Source organism: Electrona antarctica (genome assembly GCF_951216825.1).
Source record: "Electrona antarctica genome assembly, chromosome: 9".
Classification (NCBI taxonomy): Eukaryota; Metazoa; Chordata; class Actinopteri; order Myctophiformes; family Myctophidae; genus Electrona; species Electrona antarctica.
The window spans coordinates 29,937,682-29,956,361 of NC_136790.1; the positions used below are offsets into that span (position 1 = coordinate 29,937,682).

An 18,680-nucleotide genomic window follows, 5' to 3' on the forward strand; every position below is an offset into this window, starting at 1 on the left:
AGCAAGTACAACAACCCCAATTGTATACGTTATATTAACATACTCTACCATACTTTGGACAAAATAACATTTTATTCACACACAATAAATACAGCTTAAATATGCCCATTTATGCATAAACTATGTTTATATTTCACATTTAATATAGTAGTGTGTGTCTCACCATGACTTTGAAGGGACTCCTGGGGATGTTCTCTCCTCCGAAGCGGACATAGATGACATAGTTCCCGGGCGCCGTGGCAGAGTAGAAGACGTCAAAGGTTCCATCTTCATTCTCCAACACCTCGGCCTCCACCTCGCTACCGTCCGGCTGCACCACCACACAGCTCACCCTCCCCTTCCCAGCATGCTTAGCGTTCACCACCAAGCCCAGCTCCTCACCGACGCCCACCGTTGGACCCATCCCGGGACCTGTCCATCAACAAGTCAATTAATCACTAGGTTCTCTAGGCAGCGCACACACACACACACACACACACACACACACACACACACACACACACACACACACACACACACACACACACACACACACACACACACACACACACACACACACACACACACACACACACACACACACACACACACACACACACAAAACATTGCTGTTGGACACATAGAGTATATAAAAGGATAGAGACTGAACTGGCGCGAAGCTCCACCCCCCCAGCTATTCATGTCAGTGGAAGTTGCTCAGTGGCGTTTTGAAGCACCCGGAAGACTGCCGGAAGTCCCTCCTCCGGACCTCAACTTTGAGGTCCGGAGTGACGTATGCAACCGAGCGCTCAATGTTAAAGCCCAGCTGCACGGGGTTTCCCGGTCATGAATCCACGGGTCCGCCTGTAGTCCCTCCTCCTACCACTAGGACCCAGACCTTCAACGTTGAATAGCCTCACTGGCCCCTTGGTTGGACAGCACTTTTTACTTTCGCTCAAATCAAACGGCACACCTGGCCATTTCAAACGGCACACTAAAGTGCCACGGCACATAGGTTTTTGATATTAATTTTAGCTGCCCCGCCACCCTTCCTCTACAAACCCACTATAACTTCAAACTCCATTTTAACCATGATAGATTCATAGAAAATACCCAACCAGAAAAAACGTTGAATGAACGTCGATGAATCTATCATGGTTAAAATGGAGTTTGTGTGTTTGTGGTTTTCCAATGTGTGACATACCAGTGACGGTACACTTGCTGGCATCTCCAGTGGCAGCAGCTCTGACACGGTACGGAGACGACGGAATCTGGTCACCTCCATACTTTACAACAATGGTGTAGCGACCCACTTTATCTGGTACATATGACACATGGTATGTACCAGCACCGTCATCCTGGATACTGGTCTGTTTCTCACTTCCATTCGCATCCTGAAGACAGAATAAAAATATTGTAGTGTGTGTGTGTGTTGTGTGTGTGTGTGTGTGTGTGTGTGTGTGTGTGTGTGTGTGTGTGTGTGTGTGTGTGTGTGTGTGTGTGTGTGTGTGTGTGTGTATGAGACTCACAGTAATAAGTACACTCAGTTGAGCATGTCCTGCGTCCTTGGCATCAATGGTGAACTGAACTGGGAAGCTAGCGGGAAATCCTGAAGTCAAACCAGGACCACTAGCACGAACCCTACTGGCATCATGGGTGGGAAGAGCTCTAAACTTAAATGGACTGAGAAAGGAGAGGATGATTACCAAATATGGAACCATGAACATTACAAATAGTTTTTTTAATATAAATTCCACTAGAATGCTAATAAAGAAAGTAGCCTCTAACTGGCTGAAGAAACAAGGCGGTTGCTATGCAACGTTTACATTCAGATGGACTCCCACAACAAAACCAGACACTTTGAAACTATTTGTTTGGCACAGTAATACTGATCGGTCACAGGTGTGTGTCTTTATAGAGCATTTTACAATGCTTTGGAACAGCTCAGCCAATCCTAATCAAGAGTCAACGCTATCCATTTTATAAACACATGATAAAACACAGTAAAGGTCTGCAAGGACCTTTAGAGCTCTGCATCCATGACTGTTTGTTTCTTTTCACTTCTTTGTATACAGTATGACTCAGGGTTCCCCAATTAATTTTCCTCGGGGGCCATATTTTGACTAGGGTACCAGGCTAGGGGCCGAGTCTGCACGCGCAAGGTCGAGGTCTTGCCCTGAAAATTCATTTTCAGGGCAAGACCCCATTTGAAAAGGATGCCCAGTTTGACATGCATAGGCTACTGACCCCCATTTAATGCCATTTATATCTGGGGACCCCCCCAAAACAAAATTTGTGGCCACTCTGCTTGTGGCCCCTGGGATTCTTCCAGGGGCCACAAGGGGGCGCTCCGCGGGCCGCAAATGGCCCGCGGGCCGCCTATTGGGGAACCCTGCAGTATGTGAACATAAATGCAAAGCTATGTGTTCTATACCTGCGAGGAATGTCTTGGTCATTGTATTTGACGGCCACGGCGTACTGTCCTTCTGTAGTTGGAGTGTAACACACCGTGTGGGTCCCGTCCCCGTTGTCTCTCACCTCTACGGGCACTGCCACACCTGGGTTCAAGTCATATAAATCAATTATAAAGTTAAATAACGTAAATACATTTCAAATATTAAATCTAATCTATACTATAATTAATCAAACATCAACATCAGTGGCATTTCGGACTGAAAGAAAACACACGACAATCGGGAGATTGGAGATTGTATGCATATACAGTACAGTAGGCTTCCTCAGCATTTGTGCTGTACTGCCAATAGTGACAGCGAATGCAATGGAACAGAAAGTAGGCAAAAGCCATAATGTATTGTACACGTAAGTGTGTGATATATAGAGGAATGGCAGCAATGTTGGGAAGGAAGTAGTCTTGCGTTCCCAGACTGTTGCCTCTAGCAATTTTCAAACGATTCCGTCATATAGTCTGGAGAACGGAAGCTCTGATCATGAGTAAGCGATAAAGCAGAACTTCCGTGTTCGTCTTTGCAGTCGCGCTAATTTATCCTATATAGATTTTCTGCTTAGCAGTAATGGAGATAAAAAAAGATAAATATATTTTCATGAACGGAAATGCCAGCTTCCTTACTCGGATTTCGGGAGGTGTAGTTCTAGACTCTAGTATATAGCATTCGGAGATTGTGTAATCGTTTTCTGGCTACGTGAGACTAGGACGATGAAGGCATCTTTATCAAATTCAAAGAAACGTGGGTGAGAACAGAAGGTACAGTATGGGAAGGAGAGAGGTATTGTATAGTACTAATCATGAAATTCCAACCTGCGTCGTTCATGACATGCATATCCGTTGTGTGTGTGTGTGTGTGTGTGTGTGTGTGTGTGTGTGTGTACACACACTGCATAGTCAAATCAGCTTTCCATAAAAAAGAATAGAAATTGTATGAATTAAATGAATCAAAGCTACCTTTAGGAGCAGTGACAGCCACAGCCAATGGAGCCACGCCTGCCTTACTGCAGTCCACAGTGAAGGATTGTGGGATGTTAGCCCTGACCCCTGACCCCACACCAGGACCTGACACTTTGACCTTGGCAGGGTCAACCACATCTGTCACTGGCACCTTAAATGGACTTCCTGTTAAGACCCAACGGACAGGAGGAGGAGTTAGGATTGGTTAATGCATGCATGCGCACGCACACACACACACCCCGACACACACACACACAGATGTGAAGAACCAAACATACACACACATGGATGCAAACACTTACTTGCCACAAACCCACAGCTGTCAGTACATAAAGCCTCCTTAATGAGTCAACAGCTTTTCTGAACAAAGACAATTAAATGAAACTTGATCTTCATAGCAACCCCTTCCCCTTTGAAGCCAGCCAAGAACAGCCACCGCAGGCTCAAGGCCAGCCAATGAAACACATCGTTTATCCACGGGAACATAATCAAAGCCAAAGACATGATGATGATGATGTCATGATGGGGCAAACATGATGTCATTACGAGGTTAACATGAAAGAGTGGAGGAGAAGAGAAGAGAGTTTTCTTTCAGTATTGTTTTGGTTCTCAAGCATGCATTCAAGAGTAACTCTCTGCTAGTAGTAGAATAATAGTAGTAGTAACAGGACTGAACGTTCTAGCAGTAGTATATAATAAATTAATAATGATATCTTACCAGCTATGTGATCTCCTCCATAGGTAATATTGACATCATACAGTCCAGGAGTGTAGGGGACATACTCCACACTGCAGCTGCCATCTTTGTTGTCTTTACAGGACATCTTGGACTCTGAAGGGCCCTCTACTGTGATCCCCAATCTTCCAATACCAGCTCCCCTGAGAAAACACAACGACAGCTAAGGTCCTGGCAGACTGCTAAAAAGCAGTCTCAGTCTGCAGGGACCTTCCCTCACACAGACATGTCTGCTGTGAACCCTAGTCCTACTATACCAGCTTGCCTGATAAAACGCAACAAAACATTTCACAGAGACAGACCTGCGTGAATCCCATACCTCACTTAACGGAGCTCTTTAGTGGAGCGTGAGTCGACTCTCAGGTCTGAGACCCTGTACGTATAGGAGACCTGAGAGCCTACACCCGTTGTTCATTGTGGCAGGCTTGCTCAAAGAAATAAACAACAAAGGCATTTCTTTTCACAATGCCTTGGTTTTTCCGTTTCCGTTTTTCCGTGATTGTCTGCACCACTGAGGGTTTTAACACATTTTCAGCCCAATCCAATTAACCTGTGAGGTGAGCACGCATACGTGATACACACACACACACACAATTGTAATTCAAACACTCAATTTCAAACTATATTTTTTCTAAAATGTAAAAAAATAGCAGATGCATAAGCTCGAGGTGACACACTGACTGTGAGCTTGTACATCCCACGGGAAACCCTCTGAGAACCACTGATATAGACAAGTAAGACGCGTAAACGCAGGAAGCGAACGAAGATGTTGTGGCAGTCTGACACACACACGCACACGCACACGCACACGCACACACACACACACACACACACACACGTATCGTTCCAATTTCAGTTGCCCTCTGGTGGTGGGTGGTGTTACAGCGTGACACACACACACACAGACTGACAGACAGACAGACAGTTTTGGCCAGCTTCTATAGTTAGTGCTCACTTCGTTCGCAATTACCTGGTGATAATGTTGAATGAGTTGGGCTTGTCTCTAAGGGCCTGTTCCAGGCCGGGTCCAGTAGCCACCACTCTGCTGGGGTCACAGCCCTCTGACACGCACACCCTGAAGGGACTGTTGGGCACAGGAGTGTCATCATATGACACCTGGACATCGTGAACACCTGGAATAACACATAAACATACATGAGGACATGTATCCATTTATACACATACAAAATGATGCACGCGCGCATCACGCTGGGCTAGACCTACGCTGTAGAGTGCATTGCTGGAATTTGGCGGAAGTTGCGGGATATTGGCGGAAGTACCGCTCAAGGAAATGACGTTGACACACAAATCTGCTTACATTCTCCGTTTATGAAAGTGTTGTGATTGGTCGGAAAATATCGTATCCGGGGCAAATACATCTGATGGATGTTCCGGCCCGACACTTCCGGGCTGTGCACTCTCTGCCTTAGGTTGTGACCAGGCTTTTCTCTTCACAGATGGGTAAGGCTGGGACCGAGGCTACACTTGCATAGGAGGACAAGAGGAGGGTCAAGTAACGGAGGAAGACACTAAACAGAAACCAACGATCCGCTGTGGCGACCGCTGAAGGGAACTAGCCGAAGGAAGAAGAAGAATATATTCTACCACTGCTATTGTTGTGTAGTATAAAAGGTGCGTTCAAAGTTGTGGTTGTAAGCCATACCTGTCTCATAAGGAGTGTACTCCACACTGTATGTCCCATCCTCCTCGTCAGTCACCACACAATCCGTTATGGCACCTGACGGGTTTAGAACCTGCGACTTCAAGTGGTCTCCTCCTCGCCTCGTTAAGGCACAAGCATCCACCGTGAACTCTGTTGTGGCTTCTCTAAAAACGGCTAGAGAAGAGAAGAGAAGAGAGAGAGAAGAGAAGAGAAGAGAAGAGAAGAGAAGAGAAGAGAAGAGAAGAGAAGAGAAGAGAAGAGAAGAGAAGAGAAGAGAAGAGAAGAGAAGAGAAGAGAAGAGAAGAGAAGAGAAGAGAAGAGAAGAGAAGAGAAGAGAAGAGAAGGTAAATAATGGAGTGAAGAAGAGAGGACAACCAGACTCAAAGCAGAATTCCGTCCTGTACCTTTTCCTTCCACTCCTGGTCCAAACACCTTGACCTTGGATGTGTCCACAGCCGGGTCTACAGTGACCTTGGCAGGGAACCCCGGGACGACCTTCCCCCCATACTTCAACAGCAGGGTGTACATGCCAGGGGTCAAAGGTTCATAGGTCACTGTGTATGTCCCGTCTTTGTTGTCAACCACTTCGGTCTTCGCCTTCACACCTGGAGGACAAGGAAATTACAACTATTGTTTTTCACATTTACTTTAAACACTGAAAAGTGTTGGTTGTATTGGGTAGTAATACCATTTTCACAGCTGTTTTTTTGAAGCTGTAAAACTAGTTCTAAGGTGTGTCAACCGTCTCTGAGAATCTTGCATTCGCCCCTGTGTGTCTGTGTGTCTGTGTGTCTGTTTGTCTGTCTGCATCAAATCACATCTTAGCTACTTTCCACTGGAAACCTGTTACTTTCAGAATAGATTTTAAGATTTGAACCTGTCCTTACCAGACTTTTAAAGTCTGGTAAGGACAGCTTCCCAGTTCCATTTCAGATATGCTGATTCCCTATGAGCCTGTGCACAGCCTTAGATGCTCAGATAAGGCTGTCCTTGTTGTTCCTAAAACTCACTTAATCACTAGTGTGATTGGGTGTTTGCAGTCGAGGCACCTAGGCTTAGGAAAACCCTGCCTGAAGATATAAGGTTAGCAAATCATCTTTTAAATAAATGAAACATGATTCTCTTAGTGTTCTTGCCTCAGCTTTATTGCTTAAAAAAAAAATCTAGAATCTAGCAGCTAGCCAGCTACATACCAGCCTACAATGAGAGATAATGGAATTAAATTGCAAGTTATCCATTAAAGATCTCGACTCTCTACAAAAACTAAACTAAACAAAATGAATGGCTGACCTCAGTCAGAATACAAGTGAGCATACAGTATAACTAGGTAGTAATATCCACTGCCCTGCAGTGGTTAGATGATGGCGGTCTCTCCCAAATCACTGAACTTTGCAGGCAAGTCTGGCATGCATGCAAAACCGTACTGTGCTGCTGTAATATGATCCTAGGTCAGTCTAAACATCAAGCAGCACTAATCAGTGCCAGGTATAGGTCTGCTCGGATCCACTCAGGTACCGTATTACACATAATCAATCTGATAAACAGACCCGGGACCCGAGTATTTGAACCGACCCAGACCGGAGTGACCATGAAAAAACATGAACCCTGTCCCTGACCCATACGACTCTCAGGTACCGTCATGTATTTTTGGTTCGGGTAGACCCGTGAATACCTCTACTCTGGATTGTGGGATATTGTAGGGACTCTCTGGTGTGTGTTTTAGTGTACCTGTCCATTAGATGGACTGTGGGTTTTTGGGTCATACCGGTAGCAGGAGATGTACTAGTTGGAGTTGAGGGAGAATCCAGTGCAGCCTCGAGATTCAGCTGGCCTGGTCCAGCCCGAGAACAGTCCACATTCAGCACATTCCTCTCTCCTACCTGCATGGACAGACAGAGATGACTTCTCAGTGTCCTTTGAACACTTTTATCTGGACTAAAATTAAAGTCGATAAGTCCCGACCCATCCATTCATTTACTGGGTCCTACTGTACGTCCTCCTCACCTTGGCTCTGTCCAGTCCAGGCCCCGTTGCAGTCACCTTGCTTGGGTCAAAGGGCATGAGGATATCAGCTCGGAAGGGTGACCCTGGAACATGGACCTCCTCAAACAGTATATTGACCAGGTAGTCGCCTGGATCGGTGGCCAAGTAGGACACACTGCAGGTCCCGTCCCCGTTGTCAGAACACTCGATCTTGGCCTCAGTGGGACCCTCCACGGTCAAGCCCAGACCACCAGTACCGGCCCCCTTAGTGTCGATGGTGAACTGGGCTGGACTCCCCACCACGCCCCCTTCTAACCCTGGACCATACGCCCTCACCTTGAGAGAGAGAGAGAGAGCGAGAGAGAGCACGTGGGAGCGCAAAGGAAAGAGGGAGGGAGAGATACACAAGGAAGAGAGGTAGAACAGAACGAGCGAACACAAAAAAAAGTGGAAAAACCACAGGTTGAAATCCGGAGCAGACAAGAATATAATAGCACGTAAATAAAAATGTCAAAAAAATAATAATAATTCAAAAAAATGAAAGCTCACACTACTATTCTCTTCAAGTCATGGGGTGACAATTCGTGAACATTTTCACCTATAATGACATGCCCTAAAGCAGTGGTTCTCAAACCAGTGCCCTAAAGGTCCTACCTTGCTGGGGTCTGGAGGGAGCTGGGCCTCTACGGTGAACGGGCTGCCCGGCACAGGGTGACCGTCGTAGGACACGTTCACAGCATGCGGACCCTCCTCTGTAGGAGAGTAACGCACCACGCTGCACTCTGCTCTGCCAGGCTGGGGTTCCACCACATAGCTCACAGGGCCACGGCTAGGACTCAGCTACACACACACACACACACACACACACACACAGTGTGAGTGAGTGAGTGAGTGAACAAGCCTGCGTGCGTGCGTGCGTTGTACTCTACAGTGTTCAAAGGCACTCACAATCACAACCTCCAGCCGACCTTGACCTCCTGCTCCTTTGGTGTCGACCGAAAACCTCTGTTCCTGATTAACCTCAACTCCTGGAGAGAGAGAGAGAGAGACACATGAAGACAGACAGACAGAGTGATCGAGACAAACAGACAGACAGACAGCATCTTACTTACTTCCATCCAGGTCATCCACAGAGACCTTGCTGAGGTCCAGAGGTGCTGCGACCCCAACAGTGACGGGGCATTTAGGAATGGGGTCACCGCCATATGTCACTACGACAGCCATCTCTCCCTACAACAGGTATTGGTATTATTATTATTAATTAGTTGACTGTGCGTGTGCGTGTGGTTGTGTGTTTGTGTGCGTGTGCATGTACCTGTTGTACAGGCGTGTATTTGACAGTGTGTGAGTAGTCGTAGTTGTCGATGATGTCCAGGTCTTTGACTGCGGGGCCCCTGTTGGCCCCTGTGAAGGTCACGTCCACAGGAGCCTTACCGGCTCCTTTAGTAAATACTGTGAAATGAGTTGGCTTACCGCACTCTATTCCTAGAGAGAAACAGAGAGAGAGAGCACATACATGTACGTTGGTCCGACGTACTAACAGTCTGACAGGCATTAGTCCCAGTGTGAGTGTGCGTGTGCGTGTGTGTGTGCGCGCGCGCACGCGTGCGTGCGTGTGTGTGTGTGTGTGGATAAAGTCTTACCAGTGCGAGACAGTCCTGGTCCATCTGCTTTGACCTTTGAGGCATCATGGGAAGGGTCAACTTTCACCTGGAAGGGACTTTGTGGCACTTCCTGTCAGGAGCAGTGAATCAGAATGTTTTTAACCCTCAAATTCTTCTTTCTCTTATATGTGTCATGTGCGTGTGTGTGTGTGTGTGTGCATGTACCTTGTCAGTGAACAGTACTTTAACAGTGAGTGCCCCTGCAGTAGGAGGTGTGTATTTGACGGTGATCGTGTCGTTGGCGTTGGGGATGATGTCAAAGTCAACGTCTTCCTCTTTATCGCTAACCATGTTGGCATCACACTTAATACCAACACTCACCTCCCCTATTAGCGCACACATGCACATGCACGCGCACACACGCGCACACACACACACACACACACACACACACACACACACACGGAAAAAAGCAGTCAGAGTACAGTTGTAACTCAAGTCCGTTTCACTAAGACTAGAGTGTAGTGGACACTTTTTCATGATTGGCTGCCTCTAAGCCAATGGGTGACTTACGCATAAAACCCATAGTTTGAACGCCATAAAAACTACTACTACTCTGAACACCGCAACGCATAGCAAGTGGCAACAGAAGCTAATGTTATGAGCTACTGTAACTGGTGCTAGAGGAAAGCCATAACTAAACACAGTGAGTGAACCAACAAAAGAACGTCAGAAACAAAGGAAAACACGCTACAAGAGCTGGTAGTTCTGGCAGTTATGACATTCTTTCTTTCATTCATTGTTGTTTTTTAACCTTTATTTATACAGTTGAAAATCCCATTGAGATCTAGATCCCTTTTATGAGGGAGTATTCAAGGTAGCAGAAGGACAACCCTTTTATGAGGGAGCCCTATTCAAGGTAGCAGAAGGACAAAGTTGCAATGTACACAACATAAAACATTTCTCAATGTCGTACTTGTACAGACAGCAAGGCATGGAAAGAAGGTGCGTGTTTGTTTGTGCATGTTTGTGTGTGTGTGTGTGTGTGTGAGTGTGTGTGCATGTGTGTGCATGTGTGTGTGTCCTTATGATGTCAAGGTAGAAAAATCCTGTGAGGAAATGTATCACTGATGAACTGCCTTCCTGTGTTGAGCAACACACTCTCCATACGCATACCAGGCAAGGTGTGCGCGTTTACACATGTGTGTGTGTGTGTGTGTGTGTGTGTGTGTGTGTGTATGTGTGTGTGTACGTGTATGTGTGTGTGTGTGTGTGCATATGCGCATGTGCGTGTGTGAGCGAGCAAGCGAGAGAGAGAGATTATTATATATGTGCTGAGTTTATACATAAGACATGCCAAGTTTCTGTGTGTCTGTTTCTGGTTTGTGTGTTTGTGTGTGTGTGTGTGCGTGTGTGAAACAGACACAAAAGGAATATGTGCCAAGATTTTATACCGGATACAAGTGCCAACTTACTGTGTGCGTGCCGGCGTGCACGTGTGTGCGCAAGTGTGTATGTGTGATTCTAAGGTTGTGTGTGCACTCTTGATGTGTGTCTGTGGATGTACATGTATGCTTTTTCCCGTGCTCATGCATGTTTGTACATTTGTGTTCATGTACAGTGTGCGTGCGTGCGTGCGTGCGTGCGTGTGTGCGTGTTCCTACCATCTCCGGCTCCACTACAATCGACAGTGAAGTGTGTTGGTTCGTTGGCTTTCAGACCCGTTCTCTCCACTCCCGGTCCAAACACCTTGACCTGGCCAGGATGACTGCCCTTCCCAACGGTCACCTTCAACAAAACACGCAACACAATGTTCAACACACAAGTCCTATTCCATTCATTACAACTAAGAGCAACTGGCAGTGGCTGCACTGCACTGCTTAAATATTACATGAGTATGATAGAAATATAAGTGTTGTCAGAAGGGCCACCATTTAACTACACCAACAAAGATAGCACTATGAAGAGTTTTTTTTTTCATGTAAAAATACATATAAAATACATTAGAACAGTCTACCTTTAGCTGACTGATAGTGTCTGTCCATGGAGTCTTTCAATGCCAATTTACACTGTACTGTATGTGTTTTGATTGATTGAATATATTATTAGACAGAAATAACAGTACGAGTATAGTCAAACTCTTTGTCTGAAAGAATTACACCAAAATAGTCCTAATTGCCTTGGGGTCCTACTGTATATCCTGTGCAGCTGTTTGTTGTCTCATGTGTTTCTGTTACTTACACTATGTGAGGTCATTGTCTCTGGACCATGTGTATCAGCGCAGTTACCATGTTACTTACACTGTATGTGAGGTCTGATAAAATGAAACTAAATTAACCTCAGACTGAAATCAAAACAATAAAACAATAAAACGTAAAAACCTTTTAAACGACACAATGAACAACACAGTATACAAATCCATTTAAATACATCTCTATTTATTGGTTTCACTAATTAAAAGTTCCAGGATTATGTGATAAAAAAATCCAATTAATTTGAAAAATGTAACAGATTTTCTTTATTTTTTTTAAATCACACATGTTGCTGTAAAATCATTTTATATTTCTGTAAAAATCTGATTATGACAAAAGCAGGGTAACGTAGGCGTGTGTGTGTGTGTGTGTGTGTGTGTGTGTGTGTGTGTGTGTGTGCACGCACGTGCGCGTGCGTGCGCAAGTGTGCATGTGTCAGCGATGACAGATTCATGTTTTGAACCACAGTGACATGGCTCACTTCCAACATTTTTTAAATGATACCTATGAGAAATGTTGGAAGTGAGGATGAAATGTATAATGTGTGTGAATAATTCACTATGGTGTATTTATGTCCCTTTAACAGTACTTCACTATGGTGTATTTAGGGTGATATGTCCCTTTAACAGTACTTCACTATGGTGTATTTAGGGTGATATGTCCCTTTAACAGTACTTCACTATGGTGTATTTAGGGTGATATGTCCCTTTAACAGTACTTCACTATGGTGTATTTAGGGTGATATGTCCCTTTAACAGTACTTCACTATGGTGTATTTAGGGTGATATGTCCCTTTAACAGTACTTCACTATGGTGTATTTAGGGTGATATGTCCCTTTAACAGTACTTCACTATGGTGTATTTAGGGTGATATGTCCCTTTAACAGTACTTCACTATGGTGTATTTAGGGTGATATGTCCCTTTAACAGTACTTCACTATGGTGTATTTAGGGTGATATGTCCCTTTAACAGTACTTATTAGTTGCTCACACTAACATTGCGAAATTGACAAGTTTATGAGGACCCCCTTAAGCGTATTGCCTCGAACCTGCGCTCCTCCCTGAGACATGCACGCAAAAGGATGTGTGCGCGCAGCCGTGCACACACACACACACACACACACACACACACACACACACACATAGCCAAATGGCTCAGATGGGAAGAGTTAGTGCCAATAAGCCAGGTGGGTTAATCAATCAATCACCACAGAACATGACATCAGTGCACAGACAGTCAGAAAACTCACTAAGACACATACTACACATTGATCTGAGGTATGTTGGTAGAGTTTGATGAGATTCTATAACCGTCCTGACAATGGTAATAAGTGTAAACTGCTAGCAAACAGCTAGCAAAAAGGTAATGAAAGTAGTTAACATATACTGTAATCAGTTATTTTTAAAATGTTTATATTATTACTATGGTTAAAACAAGAGGAAAATAAAAGTTAAATTAAATAATAACCTGCTTATTCTCAAAAACAAAAAATAATAAAACAAATCTATTAAAATATCTGTGATTATATAATATGTTTTAAAGTTATTAAACTTTCATTTTAAAATGTTATAAAAACATCAATCAATCATTTCTTACAGTGTAAACTGGTTGTACTGGATCAGTTTAATTTCATTCGCCTAGTGTTCCAGTTCTAAAATATAGTCCCTGTTTAACAGGATAGATTAAGATTAGCATAACATTCATAATGCACAGAATGGGTCAAATAAACACTTCTGTATAATCAGACTTGCATAACTCCAGACTGCTGCATTTGAGGCGTTCATCTGGCCCTCTGTTGGACTTCTAACAATAGAATGATGTTCTGTTCCAACATCAGCAACATTACTCTCAACCAACAGTCAGTATGTTTCTCAATAAAATTACATTTCATTTGGGTGATTGAAATTCATCAAAAAGCCATGGAAAAAAAAGTAAAATGACAGGTTTCTTAATGTGTTAAATGATGAGGTAATAATGAGGTTTTGAAATGAAGGTTAACGGAAAACAGTATTAACAGTGAATGATGACCATATGACCTCACTTATCTGAACAGCTTACAAATTAAAGACACAGTTGGTCATTTATATATATATATATATATATATATATATATATATATATATGATTATTATAGACGTAATATGTATACCGGTATTAAATATTCAAATATAATTATTATTATTATACAAACATGTCATTATTAACCAGGTGTTCAAATGAGTGAGGTTCCAGCAGAGTGCAGTGGTTACATGGCACAGATCTGGTTAGTACATATGAAGGAATTAACAACATTAGGAAGTTACATGGAACAGAAATCACAACATACAATGTTGTTTAGTGTCTAAAATCCAAGCTGTTATTTGTTTGATCAAGTGAAAGAAATTAATGTTAAGACAAAAACAGCATTGTACCTCAATGTACAATTAAAAGTTAGTACAAATCCAGTAATTTACCCATTGCCCATACAACCAATCGTTGGTAAAAAAAATAAAAAATAAACCTTAGCTTTGACTGTGTCCTACTTTAGCAAATAAACATGACATCAAAAGTTTAACTGGGATTTGAAATTATTAAGACACATTTCAGTAAAGTCTGAAAGTTTTAGACTACATTCCACTGATTCCAGATCATCCAATTTAACTAGGCATTTATTTGCTTGTTCTCATTTCATGCAAATTAACCAAAATAAACATTAGCAGCTGTTCTAATAACTGTCTAATGAGATATTCCTTCTAGAAACACATTCCCATTTGCTTTAATAAGTAAAGGAATGTGCCATATGTTGTGTGTTTAGTAGCTGTATCTCTCCTCAGTATAGGTAATCACTATGAGAGGTTTCTTAGCTTTACATTTGGTCTTACAGCGCTCTTCTGGAACCCTCGGCTGGGATTGGATCAGGAGCTCAGTACTTTTGGCCTTAAGTGGATTTTGTGATTGGACCAGCTTGGTATTCCCAGTTTTGACTAAAGGCTCAGGGAGCTGTGATTGGACGAGCTTGGTATTCCCAGCTTTGACTAAAGGCTCAGGGAGCTGTGATTGGCTGCTTACCCTGAAGGGGCTGTTGGGCACGCTGACTCCAGACCAGCTGATGGCCACGGTGTGTTTGAGGGCGGAGGTGGGGGTGTAGGAACATGAAGACACACCGTCTGCTTTACTCCGCACCTTCACATCAATAGGACAGCCATCTGCATCCTGTCAGACAGACAGACAGACAGACAGACAGACAGACAGACAGACAGACAGACAGACAGACAGACAGACAGACAGACAGACAGACAGACAGACAGACAGACAGACAGACAGACAGACAGACAGACAGACAGACAGAAAAATGTGAGACCTGACTATGGTAGCAATTGGTAAACGGTGAAATCTTCTGTGTTCATTTAACTCTTAAGCCCTAACCACACCAGAGTGTGTGTATAAGAATTGTGTGTGTGTGTGTGTGTGTGTGTGTGTGTGTACATGCGGCGTGCATGTGTATGTTTCTACCCGAGCAATGATTTTGAGAGGGCCTTTCCCAGCATCCTTTGCGTTGACAGTGAACTCGGCTGGTTGGTTGACGACACATCCCGTCTTCTCTAGACCGGGCCCATACGCCTGGACCTGAGACACACACACACTGCATTAAAAACCATAATATATAATATGACAAAACATACATCATTTCATTCAGCAGCCATGTCTTGTTCCTGACCATCTGAGAGTTGCTGGTGTGGTCATCGGTGCAGATGGCAGCCATGAATGGACTGAGTTCTATGTCCTCGTCGTCACAGGTCACATGGACAGCGTACTCTCCTGGCTCCGTCGGCCAATAACGCACGTCACATGACCCGTCATTCTGGTCCTCACATTCAATCTTTGCCTGAGACGGACCCTCGATGGCAAAGCCTGCCCCCAGCAGAACAGAGAGCGTTAGATGGAGAACAGATGGAGTAGAAATAGAGCACTGGTTCTCAAACATTTTCATGTCAAGGACCCCTAAATAAAAAAAACCTATTTTGCACACCTACAAAGGCGACAGGTGCGTAGAAGAAGACCAGACGAGAGCCCAAACGTACAGAAAGAAAACATATTTTGTCTGACTCCCAAATTAAATGTATTTGACCACGGATCCCCATTTGAAAATATTTTGTCCCAGAATATGTATATTGTATATTAGATTCAAAAGCCCTGTGGATCATCGGATGCCATTGAAACCATTGGAATAGAGAACATTAGATTAGAATGGATGAGAGTAGAACAGAGAAATAGAATAACAGACCTCTGTACAAAATTTAAATATAATTGTATTGATATTTTGTCATATGAATAAACCTGTATTCAAGGTAGTAGAGGATGATAGGCATCTCTCTTTACAATGTTGATGAAGCAGAGGAACATGCTGACCAATAATCATCATCATATAGTCATAAACAGACCTGATTGATCATACGTCAGGTCTAATCAGACCTGATCAGAACTGACTGATCGAGCGGTCTGATGAGACTATGATGACTGACCGGTGTGATCAGAGCAGCAGGATGTCAGTGGACTCACCCAGTACTCCAACATCGGTGCCTACGGACTCCACAACGAAGTCAGCTGATTTACCCACAGTCCCTCTCTCCAGACCTGGACCCCACGCACGGATCTTCTGAGGACCAGCCTCAGGACCCACAGACACCTCAAATGGACTGACAGAGAGACAGACAGAAGTTTACTATAGCAATTGTGTTTATATATTCTATATCTTCTAATGGACAGATGGACACATGGAGTCCCAGACAGACAGACATTTACTATAACATTCTGTATCTCACCTCTTAGGGATGTGCTGTCCTCCCCAGGTTATAGTGACTGTGTACTTCCCAGTAGTGTTGGGATAATATTCATATGAATACACACCGTCTATACTGGACAGCAGTTTCACTGACTCCTCTGCACCCTCTGAAGAGAGAGAGAGGGCAAAAAGAATAATATGAAATATGTATTCACAGTATATACACTGTGTGTGTGTGTGTGTGTGTGTGTGTGTGTGTGTGTGTGTGTGTGTGTGTGTGTGTGTGTGTGTGTGTGTGTGTGTGTGTGTGTGTACTCACTTGGTCCTTTGGCAGACACCTTCAGTTCTCCACTGCCAGCGTTCTTGGTGTCCACCTTGAAGTCTGCTGTCTGTCTCACTCTCACACCAGAGGACTGGAGACCTCTACCTGTCGCCCTGCACGCCCCTGGTGCACATGCTGAAGAGAAGAGAGAGGAGAGGAGAGGAGAGGAGAGGAGAGGAGAGGAGAGGAGAGGAGAGGAGAGGAGAGGAGAGGAGAGGAGAGGAGAGGAGAGGAGAGGAGAGGAGAGGAGAGAAGAGAAGAGAAGAGAAGAGAAGAGAAGAGAAGAGAAGAGAAGAGAAGAGAAGAGAAGAGAAGAGAAGAGAAGAGAAGAGAAGAGAAGAGAAGCAGAACAGGAAAGAGAGGGATAAGTAAAATGGAGGGATAGAAAGGACAAATAGAGAGATAAAGAGAGAGAGGGAAAGTTAAATACAGAGAGAAAGAAAAAGAGAGAAGGTGGATCAGAAGGGGATTTGATCGAAATCTTAGCATTTATGAAGTGGTCAAAAACAGAAGGACTGTGTGTGTGTGTGTGTGTGTGTGTGTGTGTGTGTGTGTGTGTGTGTGTGTGTGTGTGTGTGTGTGTGTGTGTGTGTGTGCGCGCTAACTGCTCTCTGGCCAGTGAGCTCAGAGTTGTCAAACAACACTACATCTCTAGCTATTGGTTGATTGTAATGTACTTCTACTTCTATGGTTTGGACTTCAAACCAGATGGTTATGGTGTCATGTTTCCCAGGACTACACACAACAACTCAGCCACTGGCACACAAAGTAACATGGCGTGGCCGTCGCTTAGAAACCTCGAATCTCCATATTTCAACTTTTGATGTTTATTTTTTTGACCAACTTCATCATAAAAGTGTGTGTATTTTCACCGTTTTAAAAATAATGATAACAAAAGGAACAGTTTTGGACATACAAGGTTAAAATGGGACAGCAACAATGAGCAACCATGCATGTGTGTACATACAGTACATACCGTACGCACACACGCCCACCATACAGTGCCCCCAGCTAGAGCTGTTCCGACAGGGTGTTCAATACTGTTTTATGATCCACAATAAAGTGTGTTCAATACAGTTTTATGATCAACAATAAAGTCTGTGCACTACAGTTTATGATCAACAATGAAGCAAGAAACTGGAGACAACATCGACCTTTAACAGATAACCGTTTCCAACCTCTGCCTCATCTCTCCAGGTGTGCGTGCGTGCGTGCACTCACCAGGTCCTATGTCGACAGTGTAAGGACTCTTGGGGATGGCCAGGCCAGCAAAGGTGATAGTGACAGTGTGAGATCCAGACTGTATGGGTCTGTAGGTGCAGCGGTAAACACTGTCTCCTTTATCCTCCATGACAACCTCCACAGTGTTCTGACGACCTGCTGGGTCCTTGATCATGACTGTAACATCACCTACACCCGCACCTGGACATACAACACAATAGAATTGTATTATAGAGTTGTTGCTTTTTTTATCGTTACCATAACATCATCTACTGTACACGCGCACCAATAAAATAATAAATTTTTATTTGTGTTTGTAAAAGACAGAACTCAAGATTGACCAAGGACACTGAAATCAGGAGTAGAGCATCACATTAGTAATTAGTCCACACCACCAACCTGCAGTGTAGATGTCAAAGTAGGTGGGTCTGTTGGCAATGTTGCCCGTGGGTTCAATTCCAGGGCCCTTGGCGGTGACCTTGGAAGGGTCGCCCAGGGCTTTGTCCACGGACACCTCGAACGGGCTCTTAGGAATCTGCTGTCCCGCAAACAGCACTGTCACCTGTAGTAGGAAACCACAGCAAACAACAGTCAGCTACAGTAGGAAACTACAACAAACATCAGAGAGACCACAATACCACAATATCAATAAACAACAGTATATTTGTCTCCACCAGGCCGAAGGCATGGGGAGAGAGTATGTTTTGCACTCCGTCCGTCCGTCCGTGTGTGT

General features: G+C 44.1%; 1 protein-coding gene across 3 annotated transcripts in view; it reads right to left on the bottom strand.

Annotated features, from left to right (window-relative positions):
- The window catches only part of flnba (filamin B a), a 62,865-nt gene that overhangs the window by 22,828 nt on the left and 21,357 nt on the right, over positions 1-18,680 (bottom strand). For all 3 annotated transcript variants that reach the window (XR_013790727.1, XM_079509168.1, XM_079509167.1), the window contains exons 8-33: positions 18,347-18,509; positions 17,948-18,148; positions 16,724-16,861; positions 16,445-16,571; positions 16,182-16,318; positions 15,340-15,533; positions 15,135-15,248; positions 14,691-14,834; positions 11,054-11,177; positions 9,615-9,775; positions 9,429-9,519; positions 9,101-9,270; positions 8,898-9,015; positions 8,734-8,813; positions 8,440-8,625; positions 7,807-8,121; positions 7,568-7,682; positions 6,207-6,407; positions 5,803-5,976; positions 5,110-5,272; positions 4,122-4,282; positions 3,401-3,568; positions 2,414-2,537; positions 1,509-1,662; positions 1,184-1,373; positions 164-411 (exon numbers count right to left, since the gene is read on the bottom strand). Coding sequence is in view for 2 of the 3 variants with exons in the window: in XM_079509168.1 (XP_079365294.1) it covers positions 164-411; positions 1,184-1,373; positions 1,509-1,662; positions 2,414-2,537; positions 3,401-3,568; positions 4,122-4,282; positions 5,110-5,272; positions 5,803-5,976; positions 6,207-6,407; positions 7,568-7,682; positions 7,807-8,121; positions 8,440-8,625; positions 8,734-8,813; positions 8,898-9,015; positions 9,101-9,270; positions 9,429-9,519; positions 9,615-9,775; positions 11,054-11,177; positions 14,691-14,834; positions 15,135-15,248; positions 15,340-15,533; positions 16,182-16,318; positions 16,445-16,571; positions 16,724-16,861; positions 17,948-18,148; positions 18,347-18,509 (4,161 nt within the window). In the remaining variant the exon portion in view is untranslated. The remainder of the gene's footprint in view (positions 1-163; positions 412-1,183; positions 1,374-1,508; positions 1,663-2,413; positions 2,538-3,400; positions 3,569-4,121; positions 4,283-5,109; positions 5,273-5,802; positions 5,977-6,206; positions 6,408-7,567; positions 7,683-7,806; positions 8,122-8,439; positions 8,626-8,733; positions 8,814-8,897; positions 9,016-9,100; positions 9,271-9,428; positions 9,520-9,614; positions 9,776-11,053; positions 11,178-14,690; positions 14,835-15,134; positions 15,249-15,339; positions 15,534-16,181; positions 16,319-16,444; positions 16,572-16,723; positions 16,862-17,947; positions 18,149-18,346; positions 18,510-18,680) is intronic.